The sequence below is a fragment of the Netta rufina genome, assembly GCF_964035555.1.
Source record: "Netta rufina genome assembly, chromosome: 12".
NCBI classification, from domain to species: Eukaryota; Metazoa; Chordata; class Aves; order Anseriformes; family Anatidae; genus Netta; species Netta rufina.
This window is the reverse complement of record NC_140135.1, coordinates 20,560,025-20,583,509: the sequence shown is the minus strand read 5'-3', so window position 1 is coordinate 20,583,509 and position 23,485 is coordinate 20,560,025. Positions and strand designations below refer to the sequence as shown.

The 23,485-nt window shown below is 50.3% G+C and overlaps 1 protein-coding gene across 1 annotated transcript in view; it reads left to right on the top strand.

Moving 5' to 3' along the window:
• Positions 1–233: 233 nt before the first annotated feature.
• The window catches only part of EDA (ectodysplasin A), a gene marked incomplete at its 5' end in the record, with an annotated part of 70,688 nt that continues 47,436 nt past the window's right edge, over positions 234–23,485 (top strand). The window contains one exon of the mRNA XM_084294289.1: positions 234–581. Coding sequence (XP_084150415.1) covers positions 234–581 — 348 coding nt within the window. The remainder of the gene's footprint in view (positions 582–23,485) is intronic.

The window sequence follows — 23,485 nt, the reverse complement described above, 5'->3', positions numbered from 1 at the left end:
CGGGGCGGAGCGGCCCCCCCCGGCCCCCCCCCCCCTACCCCCCACCCCCCCGGCCGCCCCTCCCCGCCGCCGAGCCCCGCCCGCTGGTGGGGCGCTGGGGCGGCCCCGGCCGCGCAGCCCCCGGCGGCCCGGCCCGGCACGGCACGGCACGGCGCGGCTCGGCACGGCGCGGGGCGGCCCGGCGGAGCATGGAGCAGTAGCGGCTGGGCGCCTCGCCGCTCGGACCGCCGGCCATGGGCGCGGAGCGCAGGGGGGAGGCGGCCCGCGGGGGCTGCGCCTGCAGCGGCGGCGGCGGGGGAGGAGGAGGAGGAGGAGGAGGAGAAGGAGGAGGAGGTGGTGGTGGAGGAGGAGGAGGCGGCAGCTGGCGGCTCTTCCTCGGCTTCTTCGCGCTGTCGCTGGCGCTGCACGTCCTGACGCTGGGCTGCTACCTGGAGCTGCGCTCCGAGCTGCGCCGCGAGCGGGGCCCGCAGCCCAACGCCCCCCCGCGCCGCGACGGCACCGCGGCCGCACCGCCCGCGGCTCCGCCCGCAGCGCGCCCGCAGCGCCCGCCCGAGGGCGCCGAGCGGCGGCAGCAGCAGCAGGTGGGTGCCGGGGGGGCCCGGGGGCGAGCACTTGTCGCCGGGGGGGGGCCGGCGGCAGCGCTCCGGGACGGCGGCCCCCGGGGCGCACCGCGCTCCACCTGCCGTCGAGCCCCGCAATCGCGATCCACCGTCGCGACTCCAGCATCGCCACCTCGGCGGATGGCCCGAGGGTGCGCACCGGGCTCTCCGTGCGCACCCGGCGTGCTTTCCACACCCCCCCCCCTCCCTCCACCCCCCAGCCGCCCTCGGGCTTCCCGGTGCAGGGGTCCGCTCGCCAGCATCGCCCCCCAGCCAGCACACCCGGGGGGCTGCACAAATCCGGCGTGCGCAGAGCCACCGGTTTGGGAACTTGTCCTCCCGCACGGCCCCGGGGCGAGCTCGGCCTCCGTGCCCGCACGCAGGGCAGGCTCTGGCTGCCCAAAACCCCTCTGGGGCTCCGGCTTCCCAAAGCAAACCCCGAGCAGCAGCCGAACCGGGAGAGCCCGAGCTATCCGGCCATCTCCCCTGCCCTTTGTTACTTAAGCGGTGTCAACGTAAAGTGAGCCCGAGCCGCCCGATGTCATGTTTGGATTCTTGGATTGTCTTGTAATAGCATGCGGCTGGAGTGCCTTTCGTGTTATCACGCTAAATCTGCTCAGGCTTCAGAGCTCTTCTTTCCAGCGCATGTTTAATGAAATACCAGAATGAATAGCTGAGGCATTCATAAATTACGGCGTTAGATAATTTGTCTCCGAATGTGTGCCGAGATCCAAATGCTGCTCTCCACAGCTGACATACTCCAGATAAGGTAATGCTAATTATTAATTTATTTCTTTCACATCTGCCCCGTCAGGCGCAGGAGGAAGGGTTCTTGCAGACATGTTGAAGTGCTTGGTCGCGAGAGAAAGTTTCCTGGTAGCAGGAGCAGGCAGGGCTCCGGGCGCGATGGGCAGCAGTTTGCAGCCCAGCTGCTGGCCCCGAAAGCTGCCTGCTCGGAAGCGCGTGCACTGACACCACGGGATTGATGGTACTTGTGGCATTGTTTCTCCCCCGATTCTCACTGACTTTTCTGCATTATTGTCTGCTTGAGTGCATATACGGCTGAAAATCCCCAGCCTTCAGTGTTGCAGTGTTTCACTCGTATACCCATTTCCTGATCGCAGCAGTGAGGCGAGGTGTTTGCAAACAGCCTTCCCCCAAAAGTGAACTACGGTGTTAGAAACCTCCCAGTGCCTGTAGGATTCCTAGCTGCTTTCCAAGCCCTAGCAGCCAGCCTGCGCTGCTGTTAAACCCCGAGTGCAACCCCATGCAAACGTGTCCCGAGGCACAAGGCAGCAGAACCGAAGCGGGAGTGACTCAGGGAGCGTTTTGGAGGGGTACCGGGGGGGCTGTGAGCGGTGACACCGCTCCCCACGGGTCGGGGTGTGCAGCGGGGGGGGCTTCAGCGTCCCCACGGACTGCGACCCCGCGAGCCCTCCCTGCACCGCTCCTCGGGACGGTCACCGAAGGAGCAGAGTAAGCGCCGCGTGTGCCGCTGCGCTCGTGCGAGCTGCTTTAAAGCCCTTCCCCTCCCTTTTATTTTATTTTCTTCCTTTCTGACCCAAGGCGGGAGGGAGGGGGAGGCCGGGGAGCGATGGTCAGCGCAGATATTTTGGCAGAAGCCTCGCTGGCGGCGTGCCAGAAATGACCTCATGACAGGAGTGAGATTTGGCAGCGCGATAACGCTCTGCTCTCCTATCTTACAGGGTATTCAAATATGTAACTAATTTAAGATACAAGGGCAATTTTTCATGGCAGAGGTTGAGGCATTGTAGTTCACATCTTTGTCCCAGAAGCTGCAGAGGGTTGCATCATCAGTTTGGCTTCTAGATTAAAAGTTCGTTAATGCCGCTTTAATTCATTGACTCTTCGATGGCTGCCGCTCCAAGGCGAGCGGGGCTGGGTGGCGGCCGCGCTGCTGTCATGGTGCGTTGGGCCCCGGCTGGCAGTACAAAATACAAATCATCTCTGCGGATGGGTGTGCTCGTGGAGCACAAAGCGGGTCTGTCAGTGCGCTCGTTAGTGTTTGGCAGGCGCTTCGTTAATGGCTCCGTCGCAGGGAGCAGGCGGCAGGGTACCACATACGGCCTGGTTAAAACTTCTGTGCCTGATCCGGGCGATGTTCTGTTGCCAGAAAATCGCCGTTTTTGTGGCTGAGCACTGCCTTCCCAGGGGAACCTGATGGATCCCGAGTGTTAGTGACAACCTGCTGCGTGCAGCGCAGGATCCGACCCCGTGCCGGTGCCAGCTCCTCACGGGAGGACAGGTCGGGGCACCGGGCTCTTCAGCGTCAGGACACTCCAGGCCAAATCCCAAAACAATGTTTGCAGATTTAAACATGGGCTGTGACGAGGCAGGTGCTGTGGTGCAGCTGTTACAGGGCCGGGGCTGCTGCAGGGGCCCAGCGCCGCGTTCTTGGGGATGCGCACTCCAGGCCAGCGCAGGGCCAGACGGGTGTCCTGAGGCGGGCACAAAAACTGCCAAAGCCTTCTTGGAGTGCGGTCAGACATCCACCAGCTGTGCCAGACCAAGCTCATCCTGGAGGCGTGCGTGAAGGGCGGCTGTCTGCTTGGGGCTGCCGTGGAGTTGCACCAGCAAGGTGCTGAGCAGAGGATGGATGCGCACGGAGCCCTCTGACCAGCAGCTGGGCACCGGGGCCAGCCACAGGAGCTCGCTGCGTGCCAGGACTGGTGCTGCAGGAGGGCACACAGCCCGTGGCCACCAGCACGTCCCACTCCGGGCCATCCCATGCCAGGAGCTCCCAGCCGCTGCTTGTGCCAGTGACTTCAAGCACAAGGTGCACACGGGACTGAAAATACGTGACCCGAGCACTTTTTGTTTTTCCTTACTGATCATAAACCCGCAGGACCTACAGGTGCCCTCAGAAGAGGGACCTTTTACCACCGAGGGTTTTATTCTTTGAGCTGTTGGCTCTTTGTATTTGATGATTTAAACATTTATTTTTGGAAGGGGTTTCAAACTCCCACGGCCAAGTTGCCAGAGTGGTCCCAAATGGTTGGGACGCGGGTGAGGAAGGAGGAGGGGTGGCCTGGAGGTGTCCCCTGGGGTTTGATCCCTGCCCTTTCCTGGAATTCACCAGGTCAGGAGCAGGGACAGATGGGCAGCTGGTGCCCTCCGGAGCAGCAGTTTTGTGGGATTGGGGAACTGCACAGAAAATCTCTCTTGTTCTCTGACAGCATGAGGATACCTCAGTGTCCTTGCCTCGCCGGTGCAAAATACCAGTTATTATGCTCCCTGACTCAATTCCAGCCCCAGGGCGCAGGTACGATTTGCACAGCAAACCATCGTGTGGCCTAAAAGCTCTTAAAGCTGCTTCAGAAACATCTCCACCCTTCATCATGCCCCAAACCCACCTGCATGCCTTCATCCCCGTGGCGTGTGCCTGGCTCCTGCACCCCGAGCCGAGAGGCCGTGCGGGTGCACCACGGATCTGCAAAGAGCTAGAGCGTGGTCCTGTTAAGGACGTGTTTAATGGTTTGTTTTCTCTCGAATTACACTTAGCAATCCTAATTGTCGCTGAAGGAAGCTTGTACATGACAGTAAAGGGAGACCGCAGCGCGCTATCTGGCTAATAACGCTCGATGCCTTTGGTAACCTTCATGCACATTTTAATGGTGCCCTTCCCTCAGCGGGGGGAACGGCACGCCTGAGGTTGCGTGAGGTTTGGGGGGTGTGCCGGGGGGAGAGGCGCGTAGCGTGATCGCCTGATATCAAATAGAAAACACATTCGTGCTACTATGCCTAGGAATATTCTGTGCAGAACCTGGCACGGGTCCATAAGCTCCAGTTCTTCACGGAGAACATCGTGCACGGCGTCAGGAGAACGGGAGCGGGTGCCGGGCGTGCGCCTCGCGCGTGCTCTGCGTGAGGCTGGGGGCGTGCTGGGGTTTCAGCCGCCCCAGCACCAACAAGCTTGCTTACTTACAGACGTACCGTGCCTCTTTGGTGCTGTTTGTTCCCCCGAGTTGCCCCGTGCCAAGCAGGTCAGGCGGTCACGCCGTCTCCTCTTTGTGCTGCTTGCTCGCTGACTCTCGCACGACGCCGAGCGCAGGTTTTGCTTTTTGGCTGAGCCTCGGGCTGCTGGATGTCATCGCTGCCCAGCTGTTCAGCCCAGCAGGCTCACGCCTGGGGGAAGCCGTCAGTAGAATCGCGCCAGCTCTCCTGCCTCCCCATGCACGTCAGCGGGGGGGACGGGTGCTGGAAAATAGTTGATAACTGTGCAGCACAATAGGAAGCTTTTTTTTTTTTTTTCCTCCTCCCTCTCCTAGCCAAGAGCACAGGAAAAATAGATGGGGGACAAGCGTGGAGAGCACTCGGTGATGCGCGGGAAGGAAAAGAGGAAACGCTTGGGATCACGGAGGTGCTGATGTATTGTAGGAAACAGAAACGTCAGCACGGGAGTAGCCAAGAGCTTGGTCAGGTCTCGGCTCAGATACAACACAAAGTGCTTTATCAAACCGTGGTAGTATTTTAACCTTTTAATGTTGTTTTTCTTACCGCATAATACTATAAATCTTCCCTGCTCTTCCATACACATGTAGTATCTTGTAATGCTAATTAAACTGCACACAGTCCTAATTTTGCTCTCATACTAATCCAATATATTTTTCTTGACTCGAAGCCAAGCCCTGAGAACCTCAGAGCATGCAAAGCTCTCAATCCACTCTTATTATATGTTAATGACTTTGTATTTTAATATCTTTCAACACTTAAGAGGATGTTATTTTTTTAGAGGTGTCTGGCTGCAAAAGGTAACCCGTATGCGAGAGGCTGAGGGGTTTCTGCCAACGTAGAGCAGTAAACAAATTCCCTGCAATGAGTGAGTGGTAAGTGCATCTCTGAAGATGTGATCTGTCAGGATTCATTGTGCACAAATACAAATTACAGCGAGATTTGGATGTGATTTGAAAATAGTTAACTGTCTTTATAGGTTAGGAAAATAAAACTCCTGCCTAGGCTTTTACATGTTGCAGTTGTAAGCGCTCTCTTGTTAAACTCTTGGGGAAACGAACTGTTTTTGTATGCTAATGGTGCTGATGCCAGTTGGGCCTGAACGCTACTATAACAGAAATAATTACTAACAGATGTGGGGATATTAAAATGAGCTCTTTCCATAAGGCCAAATAAAATTCTGTTGTAAGTGCAAAGTACTAAATATGCGAGATTGTATTGATGAAATGCCAGTGCTGTAATGCGTTCCAAATGGCAAGTGCCAGCATCCTCTGACTCAAGCTGCACCTCGACTGCAGCTCGGCTCTCCCCACTATGCTCCCACTTCCTCGTAAATGGCTCGCACAGCGGGAGAAACAGAGCAGCCACTCAAAATGATCTGTAGGTCTGCAAGCCATTTAGCTCTGCGCTCTGCCTCCTGTCTTTGCGTGGCGGAGAGGAACGCCGTGCAGAGCTGAGCGGGGTGCCCGCGGCGCTGTTTTCTTGGTCAGATCATCCGGGAGAACTAAATGTGTGCAAGCAGACGTAGGGAGCTCTCCCATGCGGCAGGCACGCCGGTGTTGCATGGCTTTGCAGCAGTGGGCCTGGCATGGTGTCACGGTGGCTTTGTGGGGTGCGGTGTTGCATGGCACGGGGGTGCAGCAGCTCGTGTTGCGCGGTGTTGGCTGGCTTTGGCACGGCATCGCCTGGTTGTGCGTGTGGCGTGCTGTTGCAGCAGGTGCTGCAGGGCACGGTTTTGCAGGGTTGCAGGGTTTGCGTGGCCTTGCAGCGGGATGCTCTGGGGCCCAGCAGGAGGCACGGACTAAATATGTGTTAAATCCAGGCAAAGATCACAATAGACCGAGCCACTGAAGTGATGGCAAATGTCACTTTACAACACCAGGCCCTTCTTTTCTCTGCTGTTTACTCCCCCCTTTACAAGAGGCACAATGTGCCAATAGCTCCCAGAGCCTTAGCAGCTCATCAGGCACAAAGCAGGGTTAAATGCCACATCTGCCTCCGGCAATGGGCTGGTGCCGCTGTCCCTGTGCTGCTGTCCCTGTGCGCAGCCTTTGTTTGGCTCCCATTCATCCCCCCTTTGCAATTCATTTCACCTCTGTGTTTTAAATCTCTCTCCAGGCACATAACAAGGCAGAGGGAGGAAGACAGTGAAGTAGTTTCTTAAGCCATCACTTGATGGGAAATCCACCTCTGGAGCGGGTAGCAGCTCTGCAGTCCCGTGTGGCACAGGCAGAAGTGCAGATTCCTCACCACGGTGCCACTGCCCTGCCAAGGAAGGGGGGCTGTGGTGCCCAGCACCAGCCTCTGCCAGCAGCAAGATGTGCCCGTCTCAGGAAAATGCTGTCCCTGGGCTTTGGGGTCTTGTCCCTGGGCTTTAGGGTCTTATCCCAGTCAGTATTCTCCACCCCGTCACAGTGAGCACTGCCCTGTGGGCATGGGGGTTTTTGTCTATTTAAAAAAAAATTAAATTAATTAATTGGTTGAAACAAGAGCAGAGATGAGGCAAACATCTGCTGGAGCATCCCTGCACCAGAAGATGCTCTTCTGCCCTCTCTCCCCCCTGATTTTATGGGTAGCCCCAGTGGGGAATGGGGGTCACTTAAGGTAAAATAACGTAATGCATCCAGGTATGCAGCGAATACCCCGCCAGCTTGAGTTCTGGGGCTAAAGGGAAGCACAGGAATTTGAAGGCATAAATGCAGCTTACTGTGAAATGCAGCTTATGGTCACGAGATGCTGGGCCACCCCTGCCAGCATTCCCAAACGAGAGCTGAGAGCAGCGCTCCTGGCCTGCAGGGCCCTGGCTCAGGGAACGGGTTTGGAGCGAGTGTGTCCTTCAGCCTCCTGCACCGCTGCTGCTGGCCTTCACCGGCACTTTTCCTTAACTTCCCATGGGGTAGGAAACCCAGTAAATGATTTACAGCTTTTGCTGTGCCACCTTGCTGTGACACTGAGCTGAAAAAACAACTCACGTTGATAAAGGAGATTTTTTTTTTCCTTACTGCTATTGTAGGATTCGTTCATTCTGGCTTAGTGCATTTGACCCATTGCCCCCTGTCCACCTAGATCCTCATCAGGGCTTGGGAAACCTGGTGATACAAGTTAGGAGGGGTGCTGGTTTTGTCTGGAAAGCTTTAATTCTCATTCTTTCCCATTAAACATACCTAGGCAGAGAAACGAGAGCGAAACCTGGATTGCTGGATTTGCAATTGATGAGGCATATTGAGAGAGAGCAGGGTGAAAACGTGTGGAGAGAGTAGCTGGTTCTTCACTGCAGCTGTTACTACCTTTTTAGTGATAATGAACCAAATTGGCTGCTCCTGGCTGTGGCTGGGCTTGCTGGTGCATGTTTGTGCAGCAGCGTTGGCTCCTGGCCCCAGGACCCGCCGTCCTCCTGGCCCCGGGGTGTGGGAAGAAGCTGGGCTATCGCCGTGCCTCCAAGGAAATCGTGGGGCATTTCTCTGCTGAAGGTCGAAGGGAGGCCTCTTCTCGTTGCTGGTGAAGGATGGAGTTGAAAGGTATCTGTTGTCGTTTTTAAATGAATATTGTATCTTCTTTTTAGCAACATCTTTATTGCTGGCCTGGAGTTTGGCTTTAATGTGAGTTATCATCTTCATTTCTTGGCATCCTCGGATAACAAACCCATGACGTTATTTTTTGAGTTTATATTGGTTGCAATTCCATCCTTAGCCGTGTCTGCACTATTTCTCCTCTTGCTGAAAGGAGCAGCTCTAACCTCCAAATGCCTGCCCAGCCTAATACTGAGTCACCAAAAATTGCTTTATTTTGGTGTTTTTCTAGTGGCAAAGTTTTCTTTCTGGGAAAGCTTATAGCACCTGAGCGCTGTCGTGGTGCTGCTCAGGTGTTTGGAGGAGGTGGCGTTCTTTTGGTTTTTGTTTTCCTTATTTTTGTGTTATCATAAATGTGGAGGATCCCAGCAGTGCCACTAGCTAAAGCTTAGTAGCAAAGCTCACGGGAGGATGGAGACCTTCCCTTGCTCATAGATGGCACGCGCCAACCTCTTCCCTTCTGCCTGCTCCCCTTCCAGACCTCGTGTGTGCTTGCGGAGGAGTTCTCTCATCTTTCTTTAACAAAAAATTAAGTCACTGTTGGACTTTGCACCAGGTCTTAGCTTTCATTGATGCTGTGCTAAGACTCAAGCTCATTCTTCAGTAGAAGCGGTGCTGCTGTCTTTTGCTTGAGGACAAAGACAGGAACATGTGCAGGAGGAGCTGGCAGGTAATGGGGCTGTGGGTTTGAATTCAGAGATAGCTGCCCTACACGACTTCGAGGGCTGTTATGTTGCACGAGGCTGGACCTTGCTGTCTGTGAGAGCTACCTGGCTGCTGCCTGGCTGCAGCAGCTCGCCTGCTTGTAAATGCAGCATCCAAATTTTATTCTACACTACACACATGTGTATATATATATTTTTTCAGTGATTAAGGTTTAAAAAAAAAAGCAACTAAATGTGAAACTCAAATCTCATAATGTGCTTGCTTTTACAGGTCACTTTTTATTGATGCATCACTTCATTTTTAAAGAATTTCTAAGTTGCTTATAGGCTTTTTCTCTTTTTACGAGGAAGCTTTATAGCTTAAAGTACCTTCATGTGATTTGGGTTCTTTTTTAGTGTTACTCGGTATAAAAAAGCACAATGTCTTTAACTGCGTTAGCGTGCATTTTTATGGTTTATATGCTCAAATTGGTCGTGCTTCCATCTCCTTGCTGTCTCCCTTGTGGTGGCTGGGCTGGAGAAGTTCTTGTCATGCTCGTTGACCGCAGCTACGCGAACAGCACAATATTAAAATGCCATTCTTGTGGAATTTTGAAGTGGTTTTGATGTTTATATGTGCTCGTGACTCTTTAATCTCTACTTCCAAGAAAGGTGTGACTTTATTTTCTGTGTGGTTTTGTTCTGGACAAGATCTAACGAGCGTTGCTCTAACAACACGGGATTTTTCTGCAGCTCCCCGTGACTGATGATGGCTTGCTTGTGACACAGCGTAGTATTTAGGTGGCCGTGAGGCCCTTTCTCTGAAGTTGTAGTAGTGTTTGTTTCCTAAAACTTGAATATTGAATCCAGACTGACTAAATCTCTACACAGGAAAATTACTGTATTTAGTAATAAAATGAAACGTGAGCTCGTTGGGTTCAAATGAATGCATTCAGACTCGAGCAGGAGAATTAACTTTCAGGTGCTGTGTTCGCAAAAGCAGCAGTGAAGCACTGGAACCGTATGAGTTCCAGATGGATCTGCAGCAGCAGAGCTGCCTGCTTCACGGGGAGGTGCAGCGCTGCTCCTGGACACCCAGGGGTGAAGGTCATGTCCAGCTTCAGCTGAGAGTGAGGAGACAGCAAGGGCATGGTCTAATAGTTAGTTCTTCATTACAGACGCATTATTTCTAGGTCAGCTTGAAATTCCTCTGGGTGCTGCAGAGAAGCAGGATCCCCAAGAAATCAGCATGAACATGAAGGAAATTTCCATCGCAATTATCATGATCGTGGCTGAAGAGCATGCAGGTCTTTGTTTGGTATAACGTGAGCCTTCTACTTTTTGTCCCCCGTTAGAACTTGAAATCGAGGGCTCTGCTGCCTGCAGGGCAAAGTCATCAGCCAGTTTTCCTGCTGGGAGACAAACGGGACGAGCGACAGCACCCGCGGGCTTGGCTCTGCCTGGCGTGCGGTCCTGTGCGAGGGTGGTTTTGGTACCTGGGGTGATGGCAACTGCTGGGCGAGGAGAGGAACGGCAGGCTCCTGTGGCTGCCTCCTCCTGCTGGGCTTAGTCACGCTGACGAGATTAAAATTTAATCTGATTCTGTTATCTCTGTGGCATTAATTAAGGCTCCACAATTTTCCAGCCAAATCCTTGACAGTGCTAATGGGAGCTCTCGAGACCGCTGTGTGGTGAAACGGTGCGGTGAGTTATTCGCATGTGATTCTCCAAAACCTGAAGGAAAACAGTGCAACTTTGCATCAGTTTATTGTCACGTGAGAGATGACGATCGCTTGGGGTGCTGTTTGGCTCTGACTCCATTTCTACAGACAAGTTGCATCACAATGTAGTAATTAAGTAATTACCATGATATCTCAATTAAAAAAAAAAAAAAAAAAGATAAGCAGAAACAAAAAAAAAAAATAGTCATAATATAACTGGCCAAACCCTGCGAGGCTAATAGTAAGAAGATTTTGCGGGGATGCAGCCAAGGGTACCAGATTTCTGAAGGAGTCTGATTCCAACTTGCTTCAGGTATGTTGATAACGGCTCTTGCAGCTCAGTGCATTTGGTGAAAGCATCGAGAACAAGGATAACGCTCCTTAAAGCCTTCAAGAGGTCAGTTGTGAGGGCCTTTGGAGGCTCAACACAAGCCTTGCTTGGATTTATGTCTGGCGAGACGGCGGCTCAATGAGAAGCACCAAACCTCGCGCTGCCAGAAACGCTACCGGGCAGCAGCGGTGTGCGCCTGGTGGGATTTTGTGCGGAGCTGGAGAGCCTGTGCACTCAGTGCTTGTGTCGGTGTCTGCAATTTAATCGTATCGAGCAGCTCTGCCCCTGGCATCGCCCACGTGCCGGGGTGCCCAGCACACCGAAGCTGGGGCCGCGCCGCGCTCCCTCGGCCGCACGCTATCTGCAAATGCCGCAAGCGTCAGCGAAGTCACGTAGCGGGGAGCAGCAGCCAGTGCGCGGCTCTGAAGCCGAAAGCAGCATGCCTGTAATAAAAGCAGGCTCCGACTTCAAACAAATGTGTACTGCACAGTTGTTGTTAGCACTCTGATGTGCGGCTGCAGAACTTGGACAATTTATAGTCGTTGCATCAAGCGTCTTAGTCAGTTCCATATGTGCTGTCTTCATGCGTTTGCTGGTATGAAATGGTAGGATAAGATCTCGGAAGTTGAGGTCTTCAAGTGTTAAATACAAAGCATTGCTCCTGCAGGCTCAGCTCTGCTGATCCAAGTGTCTGGCGCACATTTCTAACAACAGCCTGAATTTGCCAAGGAAAATTACGCTAGATATAGCAAATAGCTGTCAACTCTTTCCTCCCTAGTCTGTCAGTCTGCTTTTCGCTCTCTTTTCGGAAAAAACGGGGAAGCTTAGAAGTGAGAGGAGAGGTAGGTTTTTCTGTTCAGCGTGCTCCCAATCTCGGCGAAACCCCAGCCCCTCTCCTCCATCTCCTTGCCTCCTCGGGTCCCTTTGCAGACCCTCTGCCGAGGGCTGCATCGAGCCTGGAGTAATTTGAGTTCTCCTATGCTAACCAAGTATGGGAGGAGGAATTTTGGCTAACGTATTAACTAGCCCCGAGGAAGCAGTTCCTGTGTAACCGAGACTTTGCACATTTCCCTGGCACTGTCACCCTGCACTCGTGGATACCTGCTGTTAAAACAGACGGGGCACGGCCACTCATGGGTGGCTGCAGCTGCACTCAGAGCAAAGTCCCTGGGCCGGTGTCCCCCCGCCTGGAGCACTGTGTGCTTCTCAGGGCTTGCTGGTTCTTGGCTCAAAGCTGCTGGAAAAAGAGTCTCCTAAATGGTAATCCTGATAACGACAGTCAGCGGGGGCGGCTGGGGAAGTCGAATTTTTGGTCAGCTCTCAGTCAAACATCTGGGCAGCTTCAAGTGACGTCTGAATCAGGTACTGAACCGGTTAAATATTCTTGCTGGTAAAGCAATGACAGGTATCTTCTGCTGGATCCACATTTGCAGTATCAAATCTGGCAAATAGTGCAAATTTTTATGTTGTGAACAGAAACCATGCCCTGAGGCTACGACTGAAAGGAAAGGTCTCATTGACATATTTACCTAGCAATTTTGCTATCATTAAATATGCTTTCTCGAAAACCCCAAACCCCAGAACAATAGCAACAGAAAAACATTGAAGGTTTTGTGAGCAGATGCAGCTTCAAGATAACAAATTATTTTTGCTCTTTGTTTGACTACTTGGCATTTAAAAGGTAATTAAAATGAGGCCAAGTGTAGTTAGAGAATTTATTTAAAAAAAAGTCCCCGTGCTTGGAGAATGAAGCAAAAGTGCATTTGTGAGAAATGGAGGCACTGTCCCATGAAAAATCAATATTAATCTTTCACGTTGTAAAGCAGTAACACTTGTTCTGATCCAGCTGTTTCCTTTTCTTTCAATATTAATTTTCATGACAGAGAAGGCTACTGACATTGAAGTTGGTCCAAACTACACCTGGAGCGCTCTGTTAATACTGGCACGTATAACACCGAGTAATAATGCATCGTTTCTAGGAACGGCCTTAGAGGGCTGTTGTACAAAGCAGGGCACAAGAAACATGATACTCAACTGGTGATTCCAGGCAGAAATGCTTTGCAATGGGGAAATTTTAGTTTAGTCAAGGTTGCTTACATGCCTTTCTTCCAGCCGAAGGGCAAATGACGCTGTTAGCGTTAAATGTTAGTCTATGACATCTTAACATGAAATATGCCTTACCTCTCCAAGATTGAGCTGCAGTTATCGCTGTTCCAAAAATTCTTCCCTGGTTTTTATTTTTGGCCTTGCCCAAAAATGGACCCATGTTAAATGCTCATGCTATTGAAGTGTTTGGTTGGGAAGGGAAAAGCACCGATTAAATGTCCTCAAAGGGCCTTGGAGGGCTCTTATCCCTTTGTCTGTTTTGCTCTGAGGTTTGCACCTTTAAAAAAAATAAAGAAAAAAAAAGTCAGATTCTTGACGTAGCTGCTAAGTCTTCTGGGCAGTGTCTACCTTGGCCCTTTCCAAGGACTGCCTACTTCTGTGGGCACTCATCTATTTTACTGGCAGCGTGGCATTACCAGCTGCCCCCAGCCCACGGCCGCAGCGTGGATCCATTCTGCAGCTGGAAACGAATATTTTGAAGGGACTTTGTCACATTTAAAAACTGATTTTGTTCCGTCAGAGGCAGTGTAGCCTATGGCCTGGCTGAGAGGATGCTGTTTCCAGGCAGCTTTATACATTTTTGGTTGATTCTGCTGGCTGAGGGTGCTGTGTGGCACTTGGCCCTCACGCCTCGTGATGCACACGGTGGCTCTTGGGCCTGTAGAGCTCTCAGTTGGGTGGCAACATCTAGGCTGAGCAGTGGTGGTGATAAACGTCTCCTGCTTCAAGTGCTGGATAAAAGCACATGAGGGCACGTGCACGTTGGTTTTGTGCAAGATTTCCCTTTCGCTGCCCTTCTCGCCCCATCAGCTCTCAGTTTGCCCTTAGGCCACATCCACCCCCCGAAAGTGCAGCGGGGCTTTGGGGGAGAATTTTTGGCACTTCTGTCCAGAGCCAAAAGCCCTGTGTGTGAGATGAGGAGAGCAGGTTGGCACCTGAGGCCGGGCTGTAGGGCTTGGAGGGGTGCAGAGGCCAGGGTGCGCCTCGTGGTTCCACCCCAGCCTCTCGAGCATCTCGTTGGTAATATGAAGCCTTGGATAGTCTTTAAAAAAATTGCTTTAGGTAAAAATCAGACACGTAGAGTGGATTAAGTTTTAAATTTTCATGCTGGCCTAGTTGGAAACACATCACCATGCATATTTTACACTTAGAGGATCTCTTTGGTGATTATTTTGCCTTTTCCCAGTTCTGTGCTAAGAATGAACAAGTAAAGATTATTCTCATTTTACATTTCTGCTGTCATTGCAGAATGCAGGCATTTTCAGATTGAAAAGAGTTGGGTTATTTCTTACAGAATCCTATTTTCTTTTTTTTTCCCCCATGCTAACTCCCTAACATAATTGTTTGCACATAAATTAAGCAGAATTCTTTGGCCAGCTCTTCTGCACACCTGTGCACTCACTCGCATGTTCTGCCAATAAATCGCTACGGCTGAATGTTACTCCTGAAATACTTGCTGAAGAATGATTTTTGAAATCTGAAAATTATTTCACTAATGCTTGAACTACTCAGGAATAGTGATTTCCACTGCCCCCCGCTCCCCTGCAAGACCTAAACTTGTACTTCTCGTGTGGTCATTTGCGAGTTAGTGTTATGTGCAGATGTGTTATTCTTGTAAGTAAATGAACTGCTTATGTTCTTTAAAATATAATTTTATCATTTTATGATGGTCCAATGACTGAATTTACCAAAACTGGCACCACAGAATACACCCAGCTGAAGCTGTCAGGAGGGTCCTGCACTGCCATGGGCAGCTGCTTGCTCTGGCACATCCCATGTACTTGTGGATATTTTGGGATTAATCTGAGATGTGAATTCAAAGTGGATTGACCTGTGCCAACCCCGGGGTGGTTGCTGTGGTCCTCCACAAATCCCACCCGGCACTGGGCTTGGTCTCCACTGGTCCAAGCTGGTCGCTGGGTTGTGTGCTGCAAGGGGTCAACCTCGGGTTCATTTCTGGCCATTCAAATAGCACAAGAATCTCCTGCAATGTCCAGCACAGCTGAGCTTTCAGGAGTTGAAAACCTGTTCATAGTCGATGTTTTCAGTCCTTCTTCCCCCATCTCTGAAAGGCTCCCCTTCTTATTTTGTGCCAGTTACTGTTACTTTGTGCATTTTTCTTACCCAAATGAGCGAATATTTCCTCTAATTATTTTAGAAGCTCTTGACTACAGTGATACCTGATAGCAGAGAATTCCCTGGGTTAAACTTGTTAAATAAAGTTAATTATTTGGGGATTTTATTTATTTAATCTTATGGTTTATGATTATCAGGATGGAGTTTTAGTATTATGTGAAAGGCTATAAATGCATTGGATTTTCCTGTCATCCCCTGTTTTTATTTCAAGCCATTTGAGAGTTGGTAATTATCTGGACTCGCTTAGAAATATCAGAAAGGTAATTACCCTTCTAGTTACGAGCCGTTACCGTAAGGGTGATTTCTTACTGCTGGTATTAATGCTAACCTGTCGAGTTCCTCACGTGGTGGCCGTGCCGGCAAGCTGCTTGTTGTTAGATTAATGAAATACCGCAGCAACGAGCTTTCCTTTCAAGTTTTAGGGCCGCAGCCAGGCACCTTGACACGAAAGGCAGCGCTGATTGCGTTCCACGTGCCGCCTCCAGCCCAGGGGTCTCACGTAAGCCCTTTGTCCCTGTCCTGCCTGCTGACCCCAGCTGGTGCTGCCGCAGGAACCGAGCCCTCCGCTGGCCTGCGGTGACTCTGATGAATATATATGGGATTTTTGTCCTTTAGAACAGCTCTCTGTTCGGAAAGCAGGGCTAAGGTTAGCCAGGGTAACAGGAGAAAAGCGATGAGAGTAGTGCGGCAGGCTGCTGCGCGGTGCAGAGGTAGGTTTTTACAGTAGGAGAACGTCCTCAGAAGAGCGTGTGTTTGTGCCCACAGCCATTAAGCTTAATAATCTTGCTGTCTGTATCGACTTACAAATGAAAGCTTGCAGTAATTTGGAGCAGCATTTGAATTGTGAGTGGTAGTGATGATGCTGAGCTTGTCTTTTAATGCTGAGTTTAGAGTCTTTGAGGTTTGGATTAAAAAAAACTTCAATGAAACCACAAAAAAGACATTGGAAGCATAACTGAACAGGTGGAACAAATTTGTTAAATCTGTTATTGGGAAAACAGCAACTTGCTTTTAAGAAATAAATCAATCTGCAGCTCAGTGTTTCATAATGAGGAGTGGGATAGGAAAATCTAAAAATATCTACAAATGAGAGCTAATGCTCTGAAGGAACAGATCCAAACTAGAATATAATATTGCCCATTGTGGTGACAATAAGTATTTTAAAGTTCATTGAGATCCTTGCTGTGATGCAGATGGGACTTGAAGAGCCAGCATATTTCACTTGGCTGGGTCCAGTTTTTATTTGCATAATAACTTATTATATGTATTGCCAGTAGCTCGCGGAGCCCCTGGTCAGGATTGGGAAACCACGATGAGTTCATACTCCTCTCCATGGTTAGACAATATATTAAACGGCAGATTTGGAGGGCGGTGTCTCTAGTAAGTAATGCAAGTGATTGTGTGCTTAAAATGGCAGGAAAAACCAAATCTTTAACCCCTGCTTTGGAACAGGTGGGTGACCTTCGCGTGGTCCCAGCTCTGTTTGCCAAGTGCCTCTTCGGCTTTGTCGCTTCGTCGTGTTTGTCCCCAGCCTTGGGCACAATTTCCAGGACCAAATCTTAGTAAGGGAAAGGAATTTATCCAGGCAATGTAAAATGCATGCACTGGCACCTGCGTTTTCAGAAGGGTGTCACTGCATTCTCCAGCTTTTTTAATTTTTTTTGTTTTAAATTTCCACTTTAACGTTTGGGCAGCACAGACAGCTTTGCCTCCATGTTTCTTGGAAAGCCACTCCTTAGCTTGGTGCTGTTCAGCAGGATTTTTCTGGCCTTATTCCAGCGTTGTCCTTGCTCAGCTGAGTCCGAGCACCCTGTGACACCCAGTTGGGCAGCTCTTCAGCGCTGCCACCAGCTTCCCGCTCTGGCCCATCTCCCTTCCCTCTCTGATATTTGCTGAGGGCTTCTCCGTGCTTCTCACAAGTGCTGTTTCAGAGTAGCTGTTCCGAATTAATGGGATCCACACGGACAGCTGTTGCTCAGAGGCAAGTAGGTAAGTGCATCCATACAGCTCCAGCTCTTGCATGACGCTTGCCCTTCGGGGAAGCACCGTGCGCTTGGGAGCTTTTCTTATGGCACTTAAACCAGGAAAACCCTCTCCAACTTCCAAATTCTGGTTGAACTGGGCATAGTTTGGGTGCAACTGGGGCCATGGAGCATCGGGGTGGCAAATACTGCTATCCACACCCACGGTGCAGCAGGTTGGGATGCCCTCGTGCACCAAAGCACAGGGCTGCTGCTGTATGTATTTGCCACGTTGAACACCAGCATCCACCTGGTGTCAGAGCCTCACTTGGGGCTGCTGCTTTGCTTTGCAAATGGTGCTGAGGGCTTTCACTGAGCTCGGGAGCACACGGGGGGTGCTTCTGCATGGCTGGGATTCCCTCAGTGCATTGCAACACAGCGTTTGCCCCAAAACCCATCACAAACTTAAAGGACTTTTCTTTTTTCCCAACTGGTTTACCAAAGACCAGCTAAGTTTTAACTAACCGTCATCAAGCTGATTATTAATGTGCTGCTCTTGGGATATGGATCCATGGCTTTGAGAAACTCCCGTCTGTTGCTTTAATGAAGAACGGAGCTCTGCTTTCGGGGCTCGTGTGGCAATTGTGCTGACTCCTCCTTATGCTTTTGGAAACCCTGCTCGCCTTCTGTTTCCGTGGTTTGCGAGCGCTTTTATTTGATGCTCAGGCCCCGAGAGAGCATCTCCGCGGCAGCCGTGCGGAGCTGCACAATGGCACTGGGCTGCGCCGGGCTGCCCGGGGCGGAGGTGGGGGTCCCGCAGCGGGGCTGGGGGCTCCCGACAGCACCCGCCGCAGGGTGGTGGTCAGCGGCGCGGAGCCGTCACCCATGGGTGCGGAGGCTCTTGGGACGCACCAGGGAGCCTCCTCGGCCGCTCGGTTGGCAATTTCCAAGGCCAGGGGTTCATGGAGGCTTTGTGTCCCTGCTTTGAAGCTCGGGTCTGAAAGTGTTGTAATGAGATTTTATTATGTATTCTGGCGAGGTCTTGTTATTTTGTGTGTGGATTTATTGTATAATGAATTGAGTGATTTTGAAATGTTTTGTGCAACGATTTTTTGGAAGGGACATTGTATTTTGTTTATGGGATGTGTGAGTTTTTATGAAACTTTATTTAGCTTTTAGCAAGAATAATCTTTATTCAACAAATAGTGCAAATAAATCTTTAATTGAACAAATATGTGCCAACTTTCAAACACAGCAACAAACAATGACATGAAACAAGGAAACTTTGGAACAATATACAACTTTAAACATAGTAAAAAAAAAAAAAAAAAAAAAAGCTAACAAAGAACAGCTCAGGCGGTATAGCCGGGCAGCAGCTAAGTGCACTTATATCTGGGACCTGCCGTGCTGAGGGGAGCAGCGGGGAGCCGCGTGCTCGCTGCCCTTCCCAGGCGGGTGCAGGTGGGGTGGGTGCAGAGGGGTCCCCCCACCCCGTGCCGTGGCCAGGGGAGCCGCTGCTGCCAGCTCGCGCCGGGCTGCCAGACGTGACTGGGCTGTGCTAGCGCTCGTAGCTGTGGGGCGATGTGGAAACATGTTCTCCAGCAAAGCTTTCTGCTCCGCGGCAGCTCCAGGAAATATTTCATATATGTCCTTTTCTCAGCGGCAGTCCTGGGGCGGCCCGTGCCCCCTCGCCTTCTGGGTCTCTGCTAGGAGAGACCTTCTGCCGGAGGAGGTGGCTCTGGTGAGCATCCCGGGATGGCCATGGGGACAGTATCAGCGTACCTGCGCTAAGCAGCTCCCCGGCTCTGCAGACAGCATGAACCACACTGCAGGATGGGACCACGTTGTGGTCACTGAGATAGGTTTGGAGTGACTTGTAACAAAACCACGTCCATGTTGAGTGCAGTTTTCTGCCTCGTAGCAGTGGTGAACCATCCCGTGCTCAGGATACCTGGAAATGGTCAAGCTCGTGGTCATCTCGTGTAGTTTCCTAGAGCTCCGCAAAGCCATGTCCTCCAGCTCTGCAGAATTTTATCCTCTCTGAATTCTCCTTCTTCTTGTTGAAATATCTTCATTAGGAGTAAATATGTGAAATTAGTTCTGGATTTTCCAGAGTCTTGCATGAAATCTGTAGAAAAGTTACAATACAAAATGTGTCGTCTATAAAACATACACTGGTTTCCACACACACACAAAAAAACTCACCACCTTCTATCACAACCTCATGAGTGGCTTTTACTATTCTTTGTATCCTCTGGGCTATCTCAGCCTTTCTGTTTTACTTCACTTTTTTGAATGTTACTTTTTAGGGAAGAAGAATAGGATCCTCTTTCTGTTCATTTCCGAGTCGGATTTCCTTCCTCGTTCCCACACTTTAGTTGGGTTATGCTCTTCACTTTACCTGCTAGTAATTATCCTAAAGTACAGAAGGAGTTTATTAATGGAGATGTTTGTATCCCTATCTGGCTGCAGCTTTCCCTGGGGCTTGTGAAATTCCTATATCGAATTCTTATTTATTTAGAAAGTTTTTTCAGTAAGGATGGAGAAAAAAGAATAAAGGTGCTGAGGTGGTTGTCATCATTCTTTTTGGGTTGTAGGGCAGGAAATAAAATGCAGAAGACCATGAAAACAAAATAATGTTGGTCTTTATGGCAGAAAGAGACCAAACTCTGCTTCTAAGTGGCTCTCCTGCACTTTCTAACCTTAGAAATATCAGGAACACGAAGCCTGATATTACTTATTTCTGTGGGAAATCTCATGTAGTGAATCCATTGTTACGGGGAGGAGCATTTTCAGCCCTTCATTGGCCTTTTCAGCCCCTACAAATTTTAACAAAAGAGCTTTTCTTCTAATAGTGAGCAATGGAATTGGGTGTTAATGAAAACAAATTAATTCTGAATGGAAAATTCCTTCTTGTCTGTGTTATGCCATTCTCTTTTTATAGCGTAAACCTACCAGATCTCTCTCATTGCCCATACTTTTCCAGGAAGAAGAAATCGGACTTATACTTCCAGTACTGTGAGCTAAAGGCATCTCATGTCTCTTGTGCACGCTTGTGTTGAACCTATCCATCTTTCCGCAGAGCTTCTCAGTGTCCCCAAAAGTGTATGAAGTAAATGTAGCTTTTTTTTCTGTGCTAGTTCACTTTTAAACATCGTTTTTTCTTCAAGTCTCTTCTCCGAGTCACACATCTTTCCTCTTTCTTGTACGCTGTAATTACTTTATCTACCCAAAGAGTCTAGTCAAGACTTTTCCTTTATGGCTACAAATTCACGTTTTAAGTCCTGATATGATGTCAATGAGCTTCATCTATGCTGGAGCTCCCTGAGGCAGGAGGAACCTGTTGGGTTTGCGGGAAGTTCTACCCCAGTTTGTCAGTAAAAGTAGGTGCAGCAAAGACTCGTTTGCCAAAGGCCATGGAGAGCCTTGCAACCGAGCCAACATTTTGAAACCAGATCTCTTGAAACACAGCCCAGCGTGCTGCGAGGTCATGCCACCACTTCCAGCTAGACCTCTCCGCCTTTCCTAAAGCTCTAGCTGGCTGGTTTTGCCTTTAAAATAGAGACAGAAGGCCAATTGCAGAGAAAACACCTGACTGCCTGTTTTATTTTTAAATCCATATATTAACTTATGAGATCAATGAGTCGATGTCATTTGCACCACGCAGAAGGAATCAGTGAAAGCCATTGATGTGCCAGATGTTTGGTTGTAAAATCTGCATTCTTCGTGGCCGTGTGGGAGCAGGCGCTCGGCTGCTGTTTGTCCAGGCTTTCTTGTCTTGGGCAAGGAGAGCAAGTAGGGAGACAGACGGTGATGGAAAACCCTGCGGGCGGTGGGCTGCTCTGCGGTAAATCTTCCACTCGAGCCACAGCAGATGGGAAAATTGGGATCAGGCAGCAGTGTTTGGTAGCAGCACACCAGCATTTCAACAAAAGGTACATGTTTAACACTAATTGTGGGGTCATTCTCGAAATAACTTTTACCACCCCACAGCCGAGGGACCTTCCTGGGGCTGAGGCCACGTTGTCCCTGCTCCACATGAGGTGCTGTGAGGACCAGGGGCTGATGGCTGGTGTCCTGAAGGGCAGGAGAAGAGGAGGCCTGACCTCAGCTCCACATCGGTTGCCTCAGCTGGTTTGGAGATGAGCATGGATTGAGCATGGCGAGGCCACCAGGGCTGTCCAGAGAATGTGGGAGGCATCGTGCTGACCAGCAAGGTGCTTGCGGTCATATCACTGTCTCACTGCTGACCCCTGAAAAAGAGGATTTTGGAGTCCCTGTTCGTTATCAGGACAGAGTGATGGGATTTACTGGCCCTGCTAATGTGACTTTCTGTGGCCCCTGGGTTTCCCTGTTCCCTATCTGGTGGAGCCCAGTCCCCCCGTGCCTTCATCTGAGCTCGCTCGTCCTCCTGCATCATGGCTTCAAACTCAGTAAAGTGCGAGTTCCCTGGCAGCCTGCTCTCGGACCAGCCATGCTCACCTGGCAGGACTCATGGGGCCTGCTCTGTGAGGGATGGGAATCCCTGTCCTCCTGCAAGGAACCACAACCACGTGTATTTATTAACCTGCGTGCCTTTCCGTGCTGCCCCACCAATCTGTCCTGGTGCTGCTCTGCAGGCTGAGGCCCTGTGGGCCGTGGTGGCCATGGGGAGGAGGGCACGGGGCTGCCTTCAGGTGTTCCCTCAGGGAGGGAGGCTGGTGTCCCACACAAGTGCTGGCTGGCAGCGGCCCCGCTGTATTTCATGTCAGCAAACAAGAGCAGCCATCACCTGCTCCGTGCTAGAAGCAGTAAGCCTGCCCTGGACCCGTGTCAGCAGGATATCAGGCGTGTAAATGTGTTGGCAGACAACCTTCCTCTCGCTCGGGCTTTGGGATCGCAAGGGGGGGATCAACCAGATGTCCTCCAAATCCTGCGTATCCTGTAGCTATCAGCGACGCAGCCTGAGCCCCGCACGGGGAGCTCGGCTCCCTCAGCCTGCAGGCTGGGAGCAGGTGGAGGTGAGACCTCCCATGTCCTCACACGGAGGAACAGAAAATGCTGAGCTTGTCCTACAAATACTGCTAGTGAACGGTCATATGTGGTCCTTTGGAGCTGTTTTTCCCCCTAAGGTAGGGGATTAGGGCTGGATGACAGTTATTAGTATAAATAAATCCTTGATTTACACCAAGCTCGGCATTTAAATGGTCACGGGGGAGAAGAAATTGTTGGATTCACAGTACCTGTCTAAAGCAGCTAAGTCAAAGCCTAGCAGTATTCAGATGTTTGGGTTTTCAGCGTTCATTTCTTTGATTTCAGACCTTCAGTTTGCTCCAGAATCTTCCTTTGGAAAGAATGTGATGTTCTGCGTCAGAGCGCTTGCAGCTTGTAATTGCTGCAGAGATTCTCATCCTGGTTTTAGGATGGAGATTTTGATCTTAACCTGTGAGTCAGAACACGCACTTCAACATCATCTTAAAGAGTTTATGGTCCAAAGCTATTTATTATCTGTTATAGCAGGCCTTTTATTACACTGGAAAACTAATTTGCATTGCTTGTTGTAATTAACACTGTAAAATGTTTAAACAAAAGTACAGATAGAAATTAAATTTACAGGCATCGAATTCAATAGCATTAAAATAAACCTTTGATTTGTTTTTCTCCTTTGGCAAGAAAGTGATTAGCTCAAATTAAATTTACGGAAAGCTCTCAACTTGGAATGAGTGATTTAATGAAAAAAATACATCACAAATTGCTAGAGCAGCTTGAGGAAGATCCGAGCTTTCACTTGCAGAAGGCTGTTGTAGTGAAACTGAACCATTTTGGGTAGGAGAGGTACAATTGTCTGATAGGGACGCATTGTCTGATAGCGGCACATCATGCCGTTGGGCATCTTCCTCCTGTCCTGTCAGCTATGGACATGCATCCACTGCTCAGTGGGGATGTGAGGTGTAATTGGGGACATCAGCCTTTTTGACTGCGGGGAGAAAGCTGATCCAGAGCAAAGGGAGAGGGAATGGAGCCACATCGCTTCTGTTCCCAGGATGCTAGGGGCAGCAGTACAATCCAAGTGACCCAATCAAACTCCCACGGGCAATAATAAGTGTCCTGCAAAACGTGTAAGGTGGTTCTGGAAAAGTCTTTCTGAAGACTAGGAGAGACTTCAACATGTTCGTCCTCAAAGTCATCAAAACCAGACCATTCTGCTCTGATTTATGCAGCAAGCTTTGACAAAAAAAAATATAGTGCAGGCAAATGTCCTCTTGGTAAGGTTTGGATTCTCTTCTATTGTTATGAATATTTATTTTATGGCTGCGATTCACATAGTTATAATTTGTACCGTCTGGGCCTGAGGCTCTGAGTCGTCCCTGTGTGTACCAACACAGGGCTGCTGCAGGGATGAGTGGACAAGTACGTGTTCCCCAGGGCCAGGCTGCTTGAGTTACAGCTCACAGACCTCTTGGGAA